General features: G+C 52.9%; 1 protein-coding gene across 7 annotated transcripts in view; it reads left to right on the plus strand.

Moving 5' to 3' along the window:
- SLCO2B1 (solute carrier organic anion transporter family member 2B1) overlaps positions 1–23,144 on the plus strand; it is an 83,573-nt gene that overhangs the window by 6,247 nt on the left and 54,182 nt on the right. For 5 of the 7 annotated variants that reach the window (XM_057748492.1, XM_057748491.1, XM_057748490.1 and 2 more), the window contains exons 2-7: positions 7,115–7,245; positions 8,353–8,490; positions 9,842–10,004; positions 12,901–13,137; positions 13,370–13,468; positions 16,497–16,687. In XM_057748492.1, the coding sequence (XP_057604475.1) occupies positions 7,115–7,245; positions 8,353–8,490; positions 9,842–10,004; positions 12,901–13,137; positions 13,370–13,468; positions 16,497–16,687 (959 nt within the window). Of the gene's footprint in view, positions 1–7,114; positions 7,246–8,352; positions 8,491–8,749; positions 8,788–9,841; positions 10,005–12,900; positions 13,138–13,369; positions 13,469–16,496; positions 16,688–23,144 lie in introns of those variants that run through there. The other 2 variants (XM_057748493.1, XM_057748496.1) reach the window with 2 other exon arrangements.

Genomic DNA, 23,144 nt, shown 5'->3' on the forward strand with positions numbered 1-23,144 from the left:
GTTTGTTCCCTGAGCAGTCTTTGCATTTTCATATTTCTGCCACTTACTCTGATGTTTCTTCTCCCAGGAAGGCTTTCAGAACCTTCAAATGTAGGCTAGGACCTCTTCACTACGTTCTATAGTCTTAGAACTCTTTGGGTCACACGGTGAGCGTATGTGATTCTGTGTTAGATGTTTGCCTCACCACCACACACACTCGCACACACATACACACACACTCACACACACACCCTGATAACTCCCTCAGGGTAGGGACCTGGGCTGCTTGCTTCTGAGACCCTACCCACCTGCCTCGTGGAACTGTCAGTATGTGTGGAACCAATCTTCACTCCTACTCCCAGAACCTGCAGAGACCAGCTCTGTCCCCACCATAGTGACCCTGGGCAAGTCATGGCCTTTTCTGGTCTTGTTGCCTCACTCTTCAAATGGTTCACCCAGCCCTGGTTTCCTGTCCAGCAGACTCCTCTGGCCCAGGGTTGCTGTGGATCACAGACCGGGAAGCCCACAGGCAGGTGAAGAGCATCCTGAAGCAGGCTAGATGGGCCCAAAGAGGCTCTAACAGGGCAAATTGCCACATGAAAGGCAAGCATCTTAGAGCAGCTGAGTGTTTCCGTATGGGAATGTGGGCCCAGTGTTGCCAGATCTGCTAATCTTTTAAGAAAAAACAAAAATCGGGAGTTTTGTGTGAAATTTCCTGATTTTTAAATGCTGGCAAGTAACTTAAAAACACTCAGCGAGCCAGCATTGTGCAACCCAAATAAAAATGTCTAGGAGGCAGATGTGCCCCCAGGCAGGAATGCCTTGTACCGTACAACTCCAGAGGGCGCCATTCACCTCACGGTGCACAGCTCACCCAGCTGCACTTGGGGCCTTCCGTCAGGGCCTCCCCATTGTAACCTCTGCCTTGTATTATCTCTGCCAGTTCCTCTGATGGCCCTGGCAAAGAGTGTATGGTGGTGGGTGGCGGGGAGGGGCCTTTCCTTCTCTTGCACAGGGAAATTATCAGGAAAAAAAAAAAAAAGGTCTTGGAATGCAGCCTGTGAGGATGGGGCAGGGAGGGAAGACAAAAAGACAACAGAGGGAGGCTTCCAGCAGGGTCTGTGCCTCTTTGGGGGTCAGGAGGAGGTGAGAGAGTAGCACGGGCTGAGTGGCCCACTGGGGAGCAATAAGCTGTGAGGTCTGGTGGCCAGGCCTGGAGATAGCTCCCTGGTGAGTTTGGGGCAAATGCTGACAAAACTGACACTGTGTGGCATCTTGGAGTTGACAAAGGATGTTATTCTGTGTGACCCATGTGCAGGCTTGAGAGGCAAGGCTCCTTATTCCTATTTTTCAGAGGGTCAGAGAGGTCTAATTGCTGTCCCAAGGCCACATGGGGTCTGAGTGATCCTAGATTGCACTCTCTCTGCTCAGGGACAGGCTGGAATGTTCCGGAGAGAAAGGGCCCTTTCCTTGTCCCTCCTTGGTCTAAGCCCTCCTCCTCCATCCTCAAGATGTGGAAACTCTCCCAGGCTCTCTCTTGGCACGTCTCAGCACATCCCTCCTCTGAGTTCAGATCTAGGCCTTGGTTATGAGTCCTGAACTTTCACCACACTCAGGTCCCCTGGACTGGGGGCCAAATGCCCTCTCCCCACATTTCTCTGTCCAGCCGTGCCCTGACAGCACTCTCTGAGGCCCACAGAAGAGGGTGTTGACTGACCAATGAACTGACTGACTGACGAACCAGCTAAAGAATCAGCTGGTAGAACAGCCAGCTGTCCCCATACAACCACCTTTGACAATTCACTGGAGGGAAGCCAGGCTAGAATAAGGAATGGCTACGTGGGGATTACTTTTCATAGGTTCTAAGGCCATCATTGGCAGTCAGCATCTCAGGGTTGCTGTCAGGGGCCCAGGAGTCAGGCAGATCTGAGATCCAGTCCAGGCTTTGCCGTTTACCAGCCCCAGGACCTGGAAAAGCCCCTTCCAGGTCTTTGTGCTTCAGTTTCCCCATCCACGGTCATGGCGTCACAGCAGCTACCTCGAGGACCCGACGGCTTGCTAGGAGGCTGGGTGAGTACGCCCGGCCCAGCCCAGAACACAGGGTGGCCCCAGGACAAACACCTCCATCAGGCCACTTCCTGTAGGGGGTGAAGGTGAGCGGGAGACCTGGGTCTCCCAGCCCTCCCGCCTCCCTGGCCCTTCAGAGTTGAACTTTCTCCTGGTTCCCAGGGTCTAGAAGTGACAATGCTCCATGCGGTCCCAAGGCAAGTATGGGGGCAGGCAGGGTGTTTGTACCCAATGGGGAAGAAAACAACGTTCACTGAGCACCTACTATGAATCTTGTTGGTGCTGGCTCCCCACGTGGTAATGACACAACCTGTTGATAAGACAAAGTTTATTATTTAATGAGATAAGGGACAATACCATTTCTCAACGTTTTGGCAGTGTCTCAGAGTGGGGAGGAAAGGTCAATATTTGTTAAGAATTTGAAAGTTTGTTTTACGGCTGGTTCTTTAGTACGGGGAGAGAGACAGGTAAGGGAGGCTTGACCAAGATTGGGTGAGAATCATGATACCACAGTGCAGGGTTTGTTGGTAGAAACAGCAAGGTGAGCATTTGGGGGGCAGAGATTCAAAGAATCTGAGGTGCATACCCTGTTGACGGTTTCCCTTGAAGAGTCACTCTGTCTTTCTGGAAGTTCCTGTAGTGAAAAATCGAGCCATTTGCTGGGGCTGCTCTGTCTAAGAAGAGTAAGAAGAAAAAGTGCTAATGAAGACAGTGGAAAAGCAAAGTCAAGTTAATGTCATCTGTAAGGTGTGGTTTGGGGCTTTTAGTGTGCAGGCTGAAGGTGGGTGGGAGGCCCTGGTTCTCAGTGGGCGCTTTTGGCAGTGGGAAGTAGGGATTGCTGTCCCTGTATTGAGAATGAGAAAGCAGAGGGGCCTCTGGTCTAAGGCATCGCCGCTGGGGGATTAAAGCCTGGGCAATTGCCTCCACAGCCAGTGCGTATGTGGTGGGAAGGGGTCCAGGTCCTCGGGTCTTGTGGTTGACTGGGGCTTGGATGGGAAGGAGAGAGAGAGAACCCAGAGACAGAATGATGGTGCTGTCAGAGGGAGGCGTTAACCTGGAGGAACCAGGTTTGCGTGGAAGGGAATGGGTTCAGTTGGGCCTGTGGCCTCAGAGGTGCTTAAAGATTATCAGGAGAGGGGAGAGCATCGGCCCTCAGGGGGCCTACTGTGTGCCAGGCCCGAGCCAGGCGTCCGAGATGCCTTACCTCCTTGAGTAGAGGCTATATCCTCGCCTTACAGAGGAAACAGGCTCAGAAAGATGAAGGGGCACATCGAGTCTCACTCAGCGGACCAGTGATCACGCTGGGGTTCAGACCCAGGTCTGAGGACTTTAAAACCTATGCTCAGCCCCATCTCTGCCTGAGATTTGCTGTTCATAGCTGGGAAGTGGCTGGAGGAGGCAGGCCCCTGAGCCTTTCCAGGAAAGAACAGGCAGAGAAAAGCAGCCCTTCCTGCCAGGCTGCTCTCTGAACCTTGCCCCTCATCCCCCAGACTCAGATTCCTGGCCATGGAGGGGGTATGGCCACAGCCAGGACCCTCTGCCTTGCAGACATCTGGAGTCTGACTGAATTGAAAGTTTCTGCCTGACAGACTTTTGGGGCAACTTTCTGACTGGCTTTCTGAGCAACTGCAGGACAGTGAGTGGCCAGCTGACCGCCCCAACAGACGAGTCTCCTAAAGGACAGTGGACTAGTGGACCAGTGACTTACAACTGATGGACACGGGCATGCCTGTGTGAATGACCAGCTGCGCGACCCACCGACAGGCCCGCAGACCCCTTGCCCGCCAGCTCTGGGGCTGAGGGCTGCCAGCCCTTGGAACCACCTGGCCTAGGGGCCCCCAAATCCGGCTGCCCAACTGGAAGAGGAAGAGGCTGAAATTTTTTCCCGAGGCCCGGCTCCCTGCCTCTCCCCTTACTTCTACAGGCCGCTCCAGCCCAGGCCAGGTTCACTCCCTCAGCTGCGCTCTCTGCTGTCAGGGCTGGCCCTTGAAAAAGCCTTCACAGGACGGGAAGAGCCTCGGAGACAGCACGTCAGGCAGACGCACAGCCCGGGACTCAGGACCCTCTTACAGGGGGAGTTCTCTCCTTTATCGGGGAGTCAGACTCTCTGCTGCCCATCTCCCTATAGAGGCTGCCAGCCTGCAGGAAGGGGTCAGAGGAGACTGACAACCCATCTGACCAGCCCTGTTCAGGGACCAGCTGGCCACCCAACACACTGACTGGTGGCTGCTCTCAGAACCCAGGCCGCTGGGGCCAGGTCTTCCCTCCCGCACCCGGAGGCTCACACTGTAGACGGAGCCACGGGAGGGTGGAAGGTTCTGAGCTGGTCCATTGACGTTTTGCCCCCTCCCTCATCCATCCCCTGGGTTTCTTTCAGAGCTGGGAATCCAGGTCAGTGACTTCTGCCCTTGCAGCCTCAGCTCCAGCCTCATCACCTTGTTGGCCTGGCACCTTGGGGGGCAGGCGCTGCTGCCTTCCAGGTGGTCTGGCTAGGCTTGGTTGGGCCAAGACAGAGAAGAACATTGTGCTTCTTCCCCTTATCACATCTGATCAAGGAGCACAGAGTGATATTAACACCTGGGCTTGAGTTCCTGCGCCAACGTGAACCAGCAGAGCTAGTTACATGTGGGCCTTAGTGTCCTCATCAGAAGCATAGAGACCATGAAAGCACCAAAGGCATGGAGTCGTGGAGAGGCTCCACAAACATGTAGAACGTGCATGCAAGCCTTTACATAAATGGAAAGCGTGTAGGACAGCATCTGTGCTATAGTAGGTGACTGGACTCTACTGGTGAGAGGAACTGAGGTTCAGAAATCGTCTGGTCAATCTCCTCTGGTTGAGTTTGCCAGGAACCCCCTCACCCTCTCCTTCAAAGTGACCTCCGCAGAGCCCCATCCCTACTTCCCTTACCTAGGCCAACCCCACATCTCCTCCATGTCAAGTGTCACCTTTATTTCATTATCTCCTTGTTTATTCTGAGTGTTCACGCCCCACAAAAGCGACTCTTTCCCAACCGCACACAATTCCATTTCCTCAGCCAAATTCCTCAAGCTATTTGAATAGATATTTTCCCAAAGATACGGCCAATAAGCAATGAAAAGATGCTTAACATCATCGGTCATTAGCGAAATGCAAATCAAAACCACATGAGACATCACTTCACACCCATGAGGATGGCTATAATCAAAGAGACAGACAATAATAAGTATTCGCAAGAACGTGGAGAAATTGGAAGCATCATTCATTGCTTGCAGGAGTGTAAAATGGTGTTAGAAAGCAGTTTGGCAGTTCCTCAAAAAGCTAAACATAGAGTCACCATATGACCCAGGAATTCAACTCTTGGCTATATACCCAAGAGAACTGAGAAATTTTATATATATATACATGTATATATATGTATATATGTGTGTGTGTGCGCATGTGTATAAATTTGTATATGAATGTTCACCATGCCTGAAACAACCCAAATGTCCATCAACAGGTAAATGGATGGATATCCATACACTGGAATATATATCCATACACTGGAATACTATTCGGCCATTAAAAGGAATGGAGCATAGATTCATGTTACAACATAGATGAACCTTGAAACATTATGCTAAGTGAAAGAAGCCAAACACAAAAGACCACATATTGTATATTTTCATTTATATGAATGTATGTGAAATATCCAGAATAGGCAAACCCAGAGAACCAGAAAATACATTAGTGGTTGCCAGGAGACGGGAGGAGGGAGGAATGGCTGCTAATGGATGTGGGATTTCTTACTGGGGTGATGGAAATGTTCTGGAATTAGATAGTGGTGATGGAGTATGACTTTTTGAATATACTAAAACCACTGAATTGTGTACTCTGAAAACGTCGATTTTATGGTGTGTGCATTATACCTCAAGTTTGAAAAATTCCTCAGGCTCACAGGTACCTTGTGTGAGGAGCACAAAGCTGTCACGGGAGGCGGTGGCAGGCCTCCGTAGCCTCTCCTTGAGTTTGCCGTCCATCTTCTGGAGATGGAATAAGAGGTCCCAGGCCCCCTCTCTGGGTCAGAAGTTTTCAGGCTCCAGAAGCAGTTCGTTGAATGAGGGGAAACTCCTCCAGGTTAAGAGGCATCTAAGACAATGGAGTGGCTTCCGCAGGAAGTGGGGCCTTGGGAGGGGAGGAAAGTCAAGGAGGCCTGGGCTGCCAGGACATGCTGGTGGTTTTCATCTAAACGGAGGGGTGGAGTCTCCCAAGGCCAGGCTTCCAGGTTCCTCACTGAGATTAAATGTCAGGAGACCCTGAGAGATGCCTCTGAAGGGACTGCAGTGAGAGGGAGAATGACATGGTTACCTTGGGAGAAAACCAGACGCACGTAATGGGGCCAAGAGTCCAGGTTCTAACCTAGCTCTGCCTCCTGAGTCATCTCCACACTTGGGACCACAGTTTGTCCGGAGGTAAATGAGAGAGGTTGAATGGGATGACCTCCTGGGACCCTTCCTGTACAGACCAGCAATGTGGGTCGTGTACGATTTGGGCTTTGGGCTGGTTAGCTCTGTGACTATAGGCAGGGTGGTGCTCTGTGGAGGTGCTGGTATCTGTTCCAAACTACCCCCAGGAAAAGCCTTTATGTCCTGACTTTGGGCCAAGCCCTGACCGTGCACTGGGCTCCAGACCTCTGATCCTAGACTGAGCCGGACAGACCCAGACCCAGACCCAGAGTCAGCCTCCAGGAGCACTGGGTGTCTCACAGGTATAGGCCCCAGGGGGACTAAGGCTGTGCATTGCCACACTAGGGCCTCAGCTTAAAGGTTGTGTGGCGGCATCAGAAGCTTCTCCCTAGAAGGAAGCTTTATGCTGGCAATGGAATGCGGGTGTGAATAGGTGGTCCCAGTGGGATCCGGCCAGCATGGGCACATGGAGCACGTACACGCTCTCTTAGGAAAGGCTCTTTCAGCACCGGGGACACGGGAAGGCTGACAGTGCTCTGACTCAGATTCTCACCAACCCCTGAAACACCTTGGGCTGCCTGGTCAGGGCCATTCTCTGGGATTCCATCGCCACTCTCACCCTCTGGCTGTCTGTCCCACAGGGCCAGTGGGCGACGAGCTCCAGGTGCCAGACAAGGACACCAAGGTCATGGTGGGCACGGAAGACGCACCTGGAGGCAAAGCCAGCCCAAAACATCAGCACTTGCGGCCAAGCGTGTTCCACAGCATCAAGGTACCTCTCAGGGCCTCCAGGAGCAGAGTCATCTGAGCCCAACAGAGCAGGCTCTGCCACTTACAGGCCACGCAAGTTGCTGCCTTTCCCTGGGCCTCAGTTTCCTCATCTGTAGAATGGGTGTCTGTGATCTATAGAAGTATTTAGCTTGGTTTCAGGCACATGTTCTCTCCGTCCAAAGAGACGGTTCTGTGGGCAGTGGGGGACCAGTCTTCTTGACTTCTGTTTTTCTAGCAGGAAAGAGAAGGACCCCAGGGATCCTGAACCTGTATGAATACTGGGAGTGCTAGCTCCACCAAGGGCAGCCCTAAACATCCAAGCCTCCACTGGCACCTACAGGGTGCAATGCCCTGTGCCAGGAGCTGTCCCCACATGGTCTAATTTAGTCCTCATAATAACCTGGGAAGGCAGGGGTGTCGTCCTCATTGCACGGATGAGGAAACTGAAACTCAGTAGAACAAACACTGTTTTTTAAGCTCTGGCATAAACACCCTATTTTTAATTCTTTGAAGCAAGTTTTTCTTCTCTGAGGAATTCTGCCAGTTTTTCAGGAGGACTGCAGGCAGGCAGGGTGTTTAGGTGAGGCTGAGTGAGGTGGGGTGGGTAGCTTGGGGGTTCGCTGCGTGCAGGTGGTCTCCCAGGGATCTCTGGAGGGGAACGTGTGGGGTGGGATCTGGGGAGCTTCCTGGGGAAAGCGGCAGGGTGGTGGAACACGGAGTGGGGTCCAGCCCAGCCTGAGGGAGCTCTGGGGGTCAGAGGGGCTCCCACCAGCTCAGCCCCATGAAGACCCTACTCTCAGTCCTGTGCATTTCAGGTTGCCCCCAGACCCCTGGGGTACCCAGGACAGCTTTTCTAGTTTTCAGGCCGGTGTAAGAATTCATGCATTACTCCAATAACTCTCTCTCTCTCTCTCCCCTCTTGCTCTGGACCCTCCCTCCCTTCTCCTGCTCCTCCTGTGTGTCTGTCTCCTCTGACTCTGTTTCTCTATCTTGCGGCCTCCCCTTCGCTCCCTTTCTCCAACTCCATCTCTGCCTCTCTACCACGCTCCCCCCACTGTCTCCCTGGCCCTCCGCCCACCCGCTGCCATCACCGCGGCCCCGCGGACAGTTCTTCTTGCTGTGCCACAGCCTCCTGCAGCTGGCGCAGCTCATGATCTCCGGCTACCTCAAGAGCTCCATCTCCACGGTGGAGAAGCGCTTCGGCCTCTCCAGTCAGACCTCGGGGCTGCTGGCCGCCTTCAACGAGGTACTGGCCCTGGAAGAGCCGCGGGGCGACGTGGAGGGAGACTTGCACCCTTACTCCGCGCCCCACTCGCTGCCCCAGCGTAAACCCTTCCCCCCAGGGCCACATGCAACCCCATCACAGCTCCTTCCGATGCCGCCCTTGGGGGCCCTCTGCGGCGGGACGCGGAGGATTTTTAGAGCTAGCCGGGGACCCCATGTCCCCCCATGCTCTTTTTGGTTCCTTCACCTTTTCAGGGGCCCGGCTATTGTCTGTCCCAGGAAGGAATCAGAGGAAGCCAATTCAACAGTAGTGAGAGAGGTTTGAATTAGATCAAAGGCAGAACTTTGGGACCTTGGCGGGGAGAGGGGAGGGGGTGATACCACAACGGCGTGGAGCTGCCCCAGGATCCACGGGCCTCTGCCTCTGGGACAACAGCCAAGCAGCGAGGAGCGGCCAAGCTGCTCTGGGTGGATTTGGAGATCAGTGTCCAGCTGTGCTCAACCCCTCCCCCATCAGATGTTTTCGCCCTCAGAGGCCACTATCCAGAGAGCACTCTCTTTCCTCCCGACCCCCAGCAGATTTCTGTGAAATTCTCTCCCCCTTGGGTGCTGTGTCACATTTCTCCAAAACCAAGGCCTGCGGGCCTACGTCGAGTCCCCTGGCACTCCTTAGCACTCCACCTCCAGATCTCAGAGATGGGACGAGAACCTCGTCACATAGCTCTGGGGCCTTGGGCGAGTCGCTCCCTGACTCTAGGCCTCCGTGTCCCATCTATCACGTGGAGAGTGGCTGTCCTTCCCAGGATCAGTCCTCCCATTGACCTCCTCTGATACTGCCTGACTCCATGGGCAAGAAGCCTGGGCTCAGGGGGTAAGTACCTCCCCCACGGTCACCAGCCAGGAAGCAGTGGAGTGAAGTTCACACCCCAGCTTCTGACAGCAGAGCCTGCCCTTCCCTGCAAGCTCTCGGGTCCTCTCCAGCACCCACATCCGAGGATTTTGATTCTAAGGCTCAACATCCAAGCCTTAGTCCTCTGGCTTTAAACTTTCTTTACTTGTTTCTCAGTCATGACATCCTAGAAGCTCAAATCCCAGTCCTTGATTGCCCTCCCACCCCATATTCTAACAGGGCTCAACCCACACTCTCGAGTGAAATTGAACTTCTAGCCCTGTCCACGCTGCTCTTATTTCTTTCTTCTAATGGGGCAGTAGGGCCCTTCCTAGGAGGACCCAGAATCTGTATTTTTAAGAGGGACCCAAATGATTCTTATTCAGCCGGCTTGTCCATGCTACAGAAGGGAACACTGAGACTGGTGATTGCGATAAGGACGGCCCTCTGCTCCACTTTAATGGGTCCCCTCATCCCTTTGCAGGTGGGGAACACAGCCCTGATCGTGTTTGTGAGCTATTTCGGCAGCCGGGTACACCGGCCCCGCCTGATCGGCTATGGAGCTATCCTTGTGACCCTGGCGGGCGTGCTCATGACTGTCCCACACTTCATCTCAGAGCCGTACCGCTATGACCACACCAGCCCTGGTAAGAGCAGGCAGGGCTGGGCTGAGGGCGGACAGGAGGTGCCACATTACTGTGCACAGGGCCCACCCCCAGGCCTCCCGCGGTCGGGAGGGGCCCAGCTTCCCAGAACACCGCCTCGTCCTCCCCACCCCACCCCACCCCACCGCCCTCTCAGCCTCAGCCTGGGGGGGTCCCTCTGGCAGCCCTGTGCGGTGGGGTAGAAGGTAGTCCTAGGGCAGAGAGGGGAGCCCTCTGGGCCTCTCTTTCTGAGGGCCTGCTTGTATGTCACTGCTTTTTTGTTTTTTTGAGGTGGGGGTGGATTTACAGTGCAGCTCACTTTAGGGCCTGGCCTGTGTGGGTCCTCAGGAAATATCTGTGAAATAATAATAACAGTATCACACACCACTTACTGGGCACCACTGTTCTAAGCACTTCATGCGTACTGATGCATGTAACCCTCACAAGAAGCCAAGACATTGATGAAGGAAAGAATGAGCGAGTGAATGAACAAATAAAAACATGAGAGAATTTTGGATAGGAGAAGTGAAGCCTCTGTTCAGCCCAGTGGGATTTTGTTGAGAGCCCACTTGGCAGATGGATGCCTGTTCCTTGGAGAACGACTCAAGCAGCCTTCCGTGACCCATCCACCTCTCCGCCCATCCACCCATCTAGCCATCCATCCACCTACCCATCTACTCATCCACCCATCCACTCACCAACCCATTCACCCCACCTTCCACCGCGACTTCCACCCCCACCCCCATCTGTTCATCTGGTGGTCCACCCAAAAACCCTTAGTGCTGCTTACTTTATGCTGGACCCTCTCAGGGGACTCAGTCCTTGCCTCCTGGGAGCTCCCAGTCTGGGAGAGGAAACAGAAACAAAAAATACCTCCCCTCCCCCCACCCATTGTATCAATTGTATGAGGAAGGAAGAACAGGACCAAAGGAGTCCATGGAAGGAGCCCACATCATGGAAGGTTGGCATCAAGGAAGGCTTCCCAGGGGAGTAGTGCTGTCAGAAAGCATCCTTCCTCCCTTGTTCTCCCATCAGCTCAGACCCCAGGGCTCCTACTCTGTGCCAGGCCCAGGGGTGGAAAGATGGAGCAGGTACAACCAGCCTGAGAAGCTGTGAGGAGCTTGGGTTGGCGTGAGCACGGCAGCTTGCCTCAGGCCAGAGAGTCCAGCACCAGACAGCGTGGGGGAGGCCTGGAGCCCTGAGTAGGGGAAGGACACTGGAGGCAGGAGTGAGCTGCAGGAGGCTGCATTTGAGAGAAGGTGGGCACTTCAGGTGGTGGGAACCACACGGGGCCATGGCTGGGAAGTGGGGAAAGCCCAGGAAGAAAGCAGAGTGGTCATCTAGGCCTAAGTGGAGAACTGTCAAGCGGCCTGACGAGGATGCCGAAAAATTACCCTTCCTCACATTTCTCCGTCCACAATTTTCACTTTAACAGAGCTTTTTCTGTGCAGGGTCACACACGTTCTTCATCCTCACTGCCATACAACACCCTTCTACTCTGCATGAAACCCCAAGCAAACCCCTTCTCCTGTCGGTCTCCACATCTGTCCAATGGGTGGACCAGCCTTGGTGACCTCCAAGCACCCACCCTACTCTGACATACAAGGCTATTTCATTCACTCATTCCTCATCATTAGTTAATTACTTATCATTAATATTTATGTGTCAGGCCCTCTGCTAGGTACTGGGGACCCAGGGGTGGAAAAAAAGATCCCTATAATAATCCTTATATCTAAAGTCTAGTAGGCACTGTGCACGGGCACCGCTCGCCACTCTTGATGCTTACAGCCCTTTGAGCAGGTGTTATCATTATCTTATTTTATAAGTGAGGAAACTGAGGCTCAGAGAGGGAGGTATTTCCCCAAGGCCCCCAGCTAGTAGATGTGCCCCAGTAGCCTGGCCCCAGAGCCTCTGCTCTGCACTACTAAATTATCCTGCTTCTGAATTCCACATTTCTATAGAACCTCCATTCTAGAAGGCTTGTTCGACAGATGAGGAAACTGAGGCCAGCGGGGCGGAGGGCCTCTGCCAAAGTCTCACCGTCTTCAACCCAGGCAGCCTTGGTTGAGGGTCCAGGTCCTTGACCTTGGTTCACATGGCTTTTTCCAGCCCCAGAGAGTGGCTCTCTGGGCTGGGTGGACCTGGCTCAGAGCGCCAGCTCCCAGAAAGGGCTGGGCCAGCCACAGAGAGAGGGCCACTTCTACACCCATATTTAGGATAATAATAGTGTGAGGGTCTTCTTAAGTTTGCCCACCCAATATCTGTGAGCTACAGGAAACAAATGTCTGGTACTAATTTAAGAAATTTCCCTTTATTACATTCTGCATCTGTGTCCCAAGGCGACACCAAGCCCGTCCCAAAATGAAGGCCAAGGGCACTAGAGCCCTCCACAGCCCAGGCCTAGCGCCTCTCCCTTGCCTGGCCCTGCTTTCAGCCCCGGCCTTGACCCTTACACTCAGTGAGCCAGCCACACTGAACTTCTCAAGCCCCTGGTTTTGCATTTCTGGAATAACCTCCCCCACCTTCTCTTTCTGGAAAATCTTGTTTGTTCTTCTCCACCCAGTTTAAACTCTACCTCCTTCAACTGCCCCGCCCCACCCCACCCAAGAGCCACCGTTGCCACATACCTCTGCTCAGAGAGGTGGCATAGGGCGATTTAAGAGCATGGACTCAAAGCTGGACTGCCTGGGTTCCAATCCTGGCTCTACTGCTTGCTAGCTGCTGCCTGAGCATCAGTTTTCTCATCTGTAAAATGGGAGTTGTGAGAGTACCCATTCTCTGGGTTTGTGGTGGGGGGCTCAGATAATTTATATACAGGCATTTAGAACAGTACCTTGCATCAGTAAGTGCTATATAAGTCTTAGCTCTCGTCCTAACATTTTTTATCATCTCTCGGCAGACACGCCACAGGACTTTGAGGCCTCCCTGTGCCTGGCTGCCACTGCGGCCCCAGCCTCAACCCCAGTCCCATCTAACAGCAGCTGCTCAGGCTACACAGAGGTCCAGCACCTGGCCGTGGTGGGGATAATGTTCACGGCCCAGACCCTGCTCGGTGTGGGCGGGGTGCCCATTCAGCCCTTTGGCATCTCCTACATCGATGACTTTGCCCACAACAGCAACTCGCCCCTCTACCTTGGTGAGGAGCCTTCCCACCCCTCGGGCTCTGAGGGAGGGCCAGGCCCAGGTCGGGCTGAGTACGAGTCACTGACCTCTGCCCCATGTGGCCAGTAAAGGTCCAGAGAAGCCTTGGAGAGCTTCCCAGGCCTGATCCGGGGAGATGGGCTGCCCTTGCCCACTGGAGGCTGGGCAGGCACTGACCCACAGAGGGAAGCCAGGCTAGTGGGTCTAACCTAAGCTTCCTGTTGCAGGGATCCTGTTTGCAGTGACCATGATGGGGCCAGGCATGGCCTATGGGCTGGGCAGCCTCATGCTGCGCCTTTACGTGGACATTGATCGAATGCCAGAAGGTGAGCCTTAGAGCACATGATTGTCCTCAGGGGCACAGAGACACAGCTAACTGACCTCTGGCCTCAGAGGAGACACTGCGCCAGGGGACCCAGGTTCAAACCCCAGCAACGCCACGACCTTGGACATGCCTCTTAACCTCTCTGAGCCTCAGCTTTCCCATCTTTGAGATACTCTCTGTCCTGTCCACCTCCCAAAGCTGTAACCAGAATGCAGTGAGAATGTAGAGATAAGCTGCGAGGAGCCATCAGATGGAGAGTTGGAGTTGCTGTCACTCTTGTCACGAGTCATCACCTAGTTGCACCCCTGAGCTCCCCCAGGCCCCCAGCCCCATGCTCAGATACACTGTGGAGCAGACAGGGCCATGTAATCTCTTGGCCTGGGGGGCACTCCCATCTGTGAGGGGTCAAGCCTCAGGACACAGAGAGGACACTGCCATGACAGAGAGAACTTTGGAGCAGGACTCAGCTACCTTGGGCCATCTCAGAAGGGAAATCCACTGGGTGACCTCTAAGGACCCTTCCAGCTCTGACCACCTCAGAGCCTGGCCACCTGTGCTGAGGACATCATTTGGGGAATAGCGGTCTCTGATCCAGGTAGTGGTTAGGGCCGGCCAAGGAGTGGAACTGAAGCTTGGTCTGAAGGCAGCCAGGAGGGAGGAGTGTTGGGGTCCCAGAGCTCTGGCACTCTGTGGGGAGTAGGAATGGATTCCTTTTAGAACAGGTCACTGTGGCATCTCAGCTGTCTGCTGGTCACATCAAGTAGCTCTGAGCCCCCAGCTCTGCCTTCTGCCTCCTGCTGCTCAGATGTCCCATCCCTCACCTAGAGCAAGCCCTAAAGTCTCAGGTGACACATGTACAGGGAGATGGACAGGCAGATTCTGTTTTTCATTCTCTGGCTTTTGCCCAAGGGTGACTCCAGTCAGGACAGATCTGAGCAGCTCTGAACAAGAGTGACTAGGGATAGCCCTGCCTCACCTCCTTTCCTTCTAGAACCTGGACTGAGGAGCAAGTGTGGACTCTGGTTGCAACTCCTCTCTCCCTTGATGGAAGAGTCCTAGGAGTTAGGGAGTCAGTTTCCCAGACACACCCCAGCTCAGGGGGAGGAATAATGTTTCTGGCTCTGTTGACATCACCCTGATAGCTATGACACCTACACAGGCAGATGTGCCATTCCTGTGGGCCTATGTGCCACCTCCCTAGTCCTTCTTTCCCTCTGGGGGATTTCATGGGTTGGCCAGGTCGTGTCCCCTGCAGGCACAGACTGGTATGTGAGAAGCAGAGGATGTGGGATGTACGTGTGTGAGTTCCCAATAGCCTGGCACAGAAGCTTGGGGAATAATAGGTGGAGGAGGGAATCAGTGCAAAAGCCAAGTCCACCCCCAGGTTGTTTTTGGTTTTTGGTTTTTGGTTTTTGGCTTTTTTGACTGCGTCAGGTCTTAGTTGTAGCATGTGGGATCTTCGTCGTGGCGTGCAGGATCTTCGTTGTGGCATGCAGGATCTTCATTGTGGCATGCAGGATCTTTCGTTGTGGTGCACAGGCTTCTCTCTAGTTGTGGCATACAGGCTCCAGAGCGCATGGGCTCTGTAGTTTGCAGCACACAGGCTCTCTAGTTGAGGCACGTGGGTTCAGTAATTGTGGCGCACACGGGCTTAGTTGCCTTGCAGCATGTGAGGTCTTAGTTCCCCGACGGGATCAAACCCGCATTCCCTGCGTTGTAGGATGGATTCTTTACCACTGGGCCACCAGGGAAGTCCCTCCACCCTCAGTTTTTACAGTTGCGTTTGCTGAGTGCTGACTGTATATTCTGGCCCCTGTCCAGGAGGAGCTCAGGATCAAGCACCTGGGAATCAGCCCCACTCATGGGGTTGGTGTCATCATGCATCTGTATTGTTACAAAATGTTTGCAGATGCTGTGACAACTGAAGGAGGAGGTCCCCAAAGCAGCCTTGGGGTCAAGAGGTCTGATGGGAGAGGTGGGCACTCCAGTCAGAAGGGTTCGGGTTCGGGTTAGGGTTAGATTTAGGGATCTGGGATAATCTTGTCCTAATTACACCACAGGGGGGATGAAAATCACCTGGGGACCTTGCTAAAGGTATAGATTCATTGGTTACTTTCCCACCCCATCCTGTGGCAGTTCTAAGTTGGTCTTGGATATGACCAGGTATTTTTGACAAGCACCCCTTGTGATTTTTTTTAATTAATTTATTTTTGGCTGTGTTGGGTCTTCATTGCTGTGTGTGGGCTTTCTCTAGTTGCGACACGTGGGAGCTATTCTCCATTGCGGTCCACGGGCTTCTCATTATGGTGGCTTCTCTTGTTGCAGAGCATGGGCTCTAGGTGTGTGGGCTTCAGTAATTGTGGCACACGGGCTCAGTAGTTGTGGTGCATGGGCTTAGTTGCTCCGCAGCATGTGGGATGTTCCTAGAGCAGGGATTATACCCATGTCCCCTGCACTGGCAGGTGGATTCTTAATCACTGCACCACCAGGGAAGTTGTCCCCTTGTGATTTTAATCATCATGCAGGACCACAAGAGTCATCCTAGCCACCAGTTTAATAATAGTAATCACAATTGTGACAGTAAACAAAGAGCAAACACCTATGCAGACATCCTATGTGCCAGCACTATTCTAAGTGCTTTACACATATTTGTTTCTGTAAATCTCACATCAGCCCTATGATGTAGGTACTACTAATATCTGTACTTTATAGAGGAGGAAACTGAGGCACAAAGACATTAAGTAACTTGCCCAAGATTATGTTAGTAATGGAATTCAGATCCAGCAGTCCATTTCCAACGTCCATGACCTTGACCATGGCACACATTGCCTTAACAGTTGAGAAAGTTGAGGCCCAGGAAGGGTCAGGGACTTGCCCAAGGTCACACAGGACATACCTGGCCAAGCCACGACGGATACCCAGACCTCCTGACTTCTAGCCCAGGCCACTTCATGTCCCACAGGCCAGTCCCAGGGCGATGGTCAGGTTAGCCCATCCTGACCCTGATGACATACGGTCTTCTCTTCCAGGTGGCATCAGCCTGACCTCAAAGGACCCCCGATGGGTGGGTGCCTGGTGGCTGGGCTTCCTCCTCTCTGCTGGTGCTGTGGCCCTGGCTGCCATCCCCTACTTCTTCTTCCCCAAGGAGATGCCCAAGGAGAAGGACGAGCTTCGCTTCCGGCGAAAGGTCTTGGCAGTTTCAGACCTATCTGTCAGCAAAGTAAGCCCCCTCCATGCCCCACTCTAGTACAGGCTCTGCCCCCACCTACTTGCCCTTCTTTATAACACTAAGCTGCATCCCTCCTGGGCACTGCACATCACCGCTTGTAAAACCATCTCCCCAACACCCCTGCACAGGGAGGATTTCCTTCCCCTTCCACAGCTGAGCAGATTGAGGGCCATCGATGGAAGTGACCCATCCAAGTTCACGAGACCAGCAATGACAGTGATGGGACAAGCACCCAAGCCTCTCTAAGCTCTACTTCCCTCACTCTAACAACTACTCTGCTGCCTCTCTTCTTGTCACTTAAAGTATTTGGTAGATTCTGAACATGCTATAGCAATGCTGAGAACTGGGAGGAGGTAGAGGGTTTGCAGGAGGATCTGGGGAGACTTCTTTGAAGAGAGGGGAGTCGAGCTGGACTTTGAAGAATGTGTGGAAGCATGGAGAGGAGAGGGAGAGGCATTCTAGGAAACAGCCTGGGCAAAGGATTTGGCTGTGGAAATGAACCTGACCTTTTCAGCGACGGTGAGGAGACAAATCTGTACTGAGCGCCTCCCTGCGGCTAGGTGTCAGGCTGGACCCTGGCGCTCAGCACATGGTTTCCACCCTTAAAATAGGTGCAGCCTAGTGAGGACAGCGTCTCTTTGATAAGTAACAACTGGTGAGGTACTGCAGGGGGATCTCACTGAATCGTCTGCTCGGCTCATGGGGCAGGTGGTCTTTCCTCAGAGGATGACACTGAGGCCCAGGAAGTGCAAGGATGTGCTCAAGGTCACAGGTGGCAGGAGAAGGCAGGACCATGTGAGGCCACTGGGCAGGAGAGGTGATTCCAAGCCAGGGGCCTCTAAGTTTTGCAGGGACCCACAAAAACATGAGGCCTGGAAAACAATAAATTGGCTCTACAGTACAAAAGAAAATGACAAAATAGACAAGTTTTATAAAAGCTCAATTATATGTCATTAACACCACCGTCATTAATTTTTCTTTACTACTCATACGCATTTCATTATATTGTGAAATTTTGTGCATTCGATTTTCTCTTTTCCCATGTCTGTGAGTATAAAGGAAAAACACTCCTGTTTCACCTTTACCCGCCCCCCCCCACACAATACTTCTGTGACCAGATGTATGGAGTTGTTTCCACACTGATCGATTCTCTGCAACATCCACTGGGTGTCCTACAAATTAACTCCATCCTGGAGATGACATCAGATCCCAAAGGTTAAGGGCTCAGTCCCACAAGACTGACCCTGTTATAGACGCCCGGCACAGGTAGGAGGTCCCCACATTACCTACAATTTCTGTCTGACTTGGCTACAAATCAGAGGTCCCACAACCCCCTCCTTGGATTTGATTATTTGCTGGAATGGCTCACAGAACTCAGAAAAACACTTGCTTATGGTTACCAGTTTATTACATAATAAAGGATATGATAAATGATACTGATGAACAGCCAGATGAAGAGATACATAGGTCGAGGTCTGGGAGGCTGCCAAGCACAGGAGCTCTGTCCCTGTGGAGCTGGGGTGCATCACCCACCCCACCCGACATGTGTGGTCCCCAACCTGGAAGCTGCCTGAGCCCTATACGCTTGGGATTTTTTATGGCGGCTTCATCACGTTGGCATGACTGATTATTAACTCCATTTTCAGCCTCTCTCCCCTCTCTGCAGAATTAGCGGGCGGTGGTGGGCTGAAAGTTGCAAGCTTCCCATCATGGCTTGTTCTTTCTGGTGACCATCCCTCATCCAGGAGCCCACCAGAGTCACCTCACTCAAACAAAAGATGTTCCTAGGACCAGGAAATTCCATGGGATTTAGGGGCTCTGTGTCAGATGCTCTTACCACTCAGGAAATTACAAAGATCTTAGGAGTTCTGTGTCAGGAACTGGGATCAAAGACTAAATATTAGAACAAAAGATTTTCCTGGCACCCTTATTTAAAAGAGTTTTAGGACTGCTGTGCCAGGATTTTGAGAAATCACAAACAATCATAAATTAAGGAAGTTAGTTGTGGCTAAGTAATTCTAACTTCAAAGGGACAATTTATAAAAATCCTGTCAGATATTTTGCAGCAAGAATAATTCAACTTAATGTTGCAGGTTGGGGCATTGGAATATGTTTGCCGTAATGGGAGATAGTGCCTCATCCTTAGAGCAAGAAAATTTAGGCCTAAGAGGAAGGGCTGAAAATGTCTCTGCCTGGAAAAGCTGAGACTTGACCCCAAGTAAGTCTGACACCACACCTGGCTGCCCTCACCACCCCCTTTCCCACCACCTGCTGCAGCAGAGGGTGTATACATGGGGCTGGGGGGACCAGAGAAAATTGATGTTGGGGTAGCCAACGGGGACCAGAACAGGAAAAGACTTGCCTGCTGGCTTCAAGAGGAGTGGGTAGCCCCGGAGGGAGTCCTATGGCGTTATCACCAGGTGCTAAGCACAGAAAGGACTGGAAGGGACAAGGGAGAGTGCAGAGAGCAGCTAGGGGCAGAGAGATTGATATGACAGCTGTGGCGTTGGTCCAGGCAGGAACCAGTGCATTGGCAGTAAGGTAGGGCGTCAGGATGAGTCCAAATAGCCACGCAGGAGGGAGACCACACAGACCTGGATCTTGCTCTACTATGGGACAGCCATCCCAGAGGCAGGCTCAGAGGAGAGGAGGCAGGCATTAGAGAGAGACCAGTTTCAGGGGAAGAAGACAGCTTGGAACCACAGATGGTCCTTTCCAGTTCTGCCTAGCTCAGGCCAAAATATGAATGAGATGAAAGTTCCAGGAGGAACTTGGGGAAGAGTTCTTGGAAGCAAGGGTGATCATAAAGGAAGGAAGGGAAGAGACTGGGTTGCCGGTTATGCGTCATCTCCAAGTTGGGTCTTGCCACAGAGAAGTGGCACTTCTTCTCTGTTCTGAGTTTGAACAGAAATGAAGTGCCACTTGGGCCATGGGGTGGAATAGGTGAAAGAAGCAAGGGTGAGACTCAGCTATGCTAGGCTTAGTCATATGTCAGTCGTGTGACCTTGAGCAAGTCACTTCCCCATTCTGTTCTGTTGTGTAAGACGCTGAGTTTAGGTTCCTGGAGCAATGTCCTATGTGCCTCGGATTCTGAGAATGCATGATTCCTTGAGTCGAAGCTGCTATCAAGCAGAGATTCAGATTTTAAGAGCCGTGTCTCTGTGATGCCGTGAAACCCTGGCTCCCCGGCTGTGAACCTGTCTGGCTGTCTGGATTCATTCTGTCAGCACATCGGGGATGGGAAATGGGGAGGGGAGGGGGTGAGAGGTTCTTAAAAAAGAACCGAAGGCTGAGAACATGATGATCTGCTTCCAGCAGCATTCAGGCAGTAAATATTGATGAGGGAGGAACAGTTCCCCCACCTCCTGAGGCTGTCTTGGCGGCGTCTGCTTGCAGTTGCTTGGGCTGGCCCAGCCCACTCAGGCCACTGATGGGAAGGTGGACGGACCAGGAGGAAGGGCCCCGTTAGGCGAAATTGGCAGCCAGAAAGTCCAGGTCCTCAGACAGGGGATGTGTATCTTCCATGAGGAGTAGGAGCAGGCAAGGGGAGAAAGTGAAGTAGGGGGCTATTTCTGAAGTCCCTTCAAGCATCCCCTCCCAGGCTCAGGGGTCCTCTAAATACCCTCCTAGAAGTAAATGTAGCTTTTACTGGTATCCAGGAGATGGTGGTGTGTAATATAAAGATTGTGTTACCCAGAGAAGATCTCTAGCCTCCGTCTCCCTGTCTGTACAATGGGCAGAAGACTGGACAAAGTCTGCTAGCTCTGGCAGGTTCAGTGGTGCCTCCTTTCAATGGTTCCCTGCCTCGGGGGCAGTACAAGAGCACTTTCACAGGGGAACTGAGGGGTGTATCCCACAGACCCTGCCCCAGGGAGCTCTCAAGGTAGTGAAAGAAGGCCAAGCACCGACAGATGGAGGATGACTAGATGACAGCTCAGGTTTCTCCCAGGGCCAGTGCTTAGAGTTCTCTGCCAGGGTGGAGGGAATTAATAGTCTTCACAGAGAAGACTATGAGATGGGGGTGGGGGAGGCCATACCAGCATGGGAGGGGCAGGAGCTCTGCTTCCCTGCCTCTGGCTCTGCCCGTGTGTCTGTGACCTCAGAGCTCAGGGGGCCACCCAGACATCTTTCTAGAAGTGAACCAGGACCGGCCTCGCCTCTCTCAGCCTCAGTATCCCCATCTACAATTAGCCAGTTTCTAAGGTCCTGTCGAGCCCCAGGGTTCCTGGCAGGTGGCTCTGCAGAGCCCGTTGAGTAAAGATGGTCTCCCAGGGGCTCCCTAGCAGGTCATCTGGCTTTGTGGCTGTAGGATTCCATTCAGCCAGCAGCCCTCCTATGCTCTCCACGCCCTAGGCCCTTCTGAGCTGTCCTTGGGGCTGGGCCAGGGGCTGAAAACAGATCCCCTGGAGATCCCATGTCCCCACCCAGCCTCTGGGCACCACGAGCCTCTGTCATATTTCCCAGGAGCCTCCGTGTCTGTTATTCTGGGGTATCTCCCAGAGTCTGGAATTCTGAAATCACCGTCTGTTGGGGTCTGCCCAGCTGGGAGGCCCCTGTTCCCCTGTGACTTTGTGCTCCCACTGCAGCCCCTGCGAGGTTCAGGGTGACACTGGTCTTCCCTGAGCCCGGTGTCTCTCCCTTGCTGGCACTTCCTCCAGACCCCTCCCAGCCAGCTTGGGAGCCCTCTTGTGTCCTTCCCCATCCCAGGTGACTCAAGCCTTGTGACTCCACCCTCACCTACCCTTAGCTCTCTAAGGCAGAAGGACCTGTGTGGTCATCCCATTCAACCCTCACTCCATCTTACAGACAGAGGGACTGCGGCCCAGAGGGGGTCAAGATTGTGCCCAGAGCTTGGCAAGCACCACCCTCCCCCCGCACCAGTCTGTACAAGGCCAGGTCTTGGCCCCAAAAGGCTGAAGAGAGCCTTCCTCTCTCCCATCCTGACGCAGATCAGAGCTTCCTCAAACAGTGGGGCTGGAGGGCCCTTTGGGGTGATCTGCTCAAGTGGTTTTCAAACTGTACCCCATAGAACCCCAAGGGTGCCACCATAGGGAGACCGCAGAGAGGGGTTTCCCAACAGGGCTAAGGACCGTCCTCCCCTGCAAACACACACACACACACACACACACACACACACTCTTCAATCAGACCAGGTCTGCTTTTCGGTGTTTTTATACAAGTCTTTTGAGTGAGATTTCAATTGGAAAAAGGGTTCTATTGCATAAAACAGTTGTAAAAACACTGGTCTAGTCTAATACCACCAGTTGACAGAGGAGGAGACTGAGGCTAAAGAAGAGAGGTGAGTGGTCGCTGATTTGGCCCGGCAGGCACCATGTAACCATTTCCTCGGTGTCTGAGTCTGAGACATTCCTCAGCGGTAGGGAGGAAGGCCGACAGCAGCTTTGTCTGTACCATCCCGGCCCAGGTGTGAATTCTCATTCTGTCACTCACTAAGTCTGAAATCTGTAAACCGTGTATAGCCATACCATCTACATCTTGGGGGTTTTGTAAGAAGGAAAAGAGGCAAAGTGGTGAGGTGGGTGGTTCAATAACTGACAGGCAGGCTCAGTAACCATGAGTACTTGTTCCTAGTATGGATCAGGCCAGCTCTTAAAACAAAAAATTACCTTTTTTCTAATATTCTTCTTAGATGCTTTTCTATATCCTACTTCCTCCATATTCCATAACAGGTTTGAGGCAGCTCACACCAAGTGCACGTACGGTACTAGTAGGAGAGTGGGAAATTAAGCCAATGTATATTGCCTACGCTATAGCATGCACTGTTCTAAGCCCTTTGTATTAATTAGCCCATTTAGTCCCCATAACCCACCTATGAAATACGTTCAGTTATTACCCCCATTTTACACCCGAGGGACTGAGTTACAGAGAGGTTAGATAGCCTAGTGGAATTGCTGGTGCAGATGGAGCTGGGATTCAGGCCCAGGTAGAGCCGTCGCAGGGCCTGTGCCGAGTCAGTCAATCAGGACCAAGAAACAGGAAGACAGAAATCACGGCAAAAGGTTGTCAGCACGAAAGAGAAACAGAGACGAATTCAGTTGATCTCATTGAAACACTTATTTGGTCCTGAGCTTTCTGATAACCACAGCGAAAAGAGACACGGCCGTTTGCAAGAATCCCTTAGTAAGAGAGCTGGGAGCACACCGCTCCCTCACAGAAGCTCAGATGTCCAGGAACTCTGCTAGAAAACACGATCTCCCTCCCGCAGGGGATAGGACGTTAAGCAGATAACCCCATCCCTGTGGTCGCTTCCCGCGGGCAGCTGTGACAGAAGTGAGGGCCAGCAGAGGGTTCATTGCCCACACGTGTCAGCCCTGGTTCCACGGAGCTGGGGTCACAGCTCTGACCTGGAGCCTTCGAGGAACCCAGCTTCCTCTGAGGACGGCTCCGGGCCCCCGGAGGCCCCGCAGGCGGTGGGGCCTTTCACGTG

The sequence above is a fragment of the Hippopotamus amphibius genome, chromosome 9 (assembly GCF_030028045.1).
Source record: "Hippopotamus amphibius kiboko isolate mHipAmp2 chromosome 9, mHipAmp2.hap2, whole genome shotgun sequence".
In the NCBI taxonomy this organism is placed as follows: Eukaryota; Metazoa; Chordata; class Mammalia; order Artiodactyla; family Hippopotamidae; genus Hippopotamus; species Hippopotamus amphibius.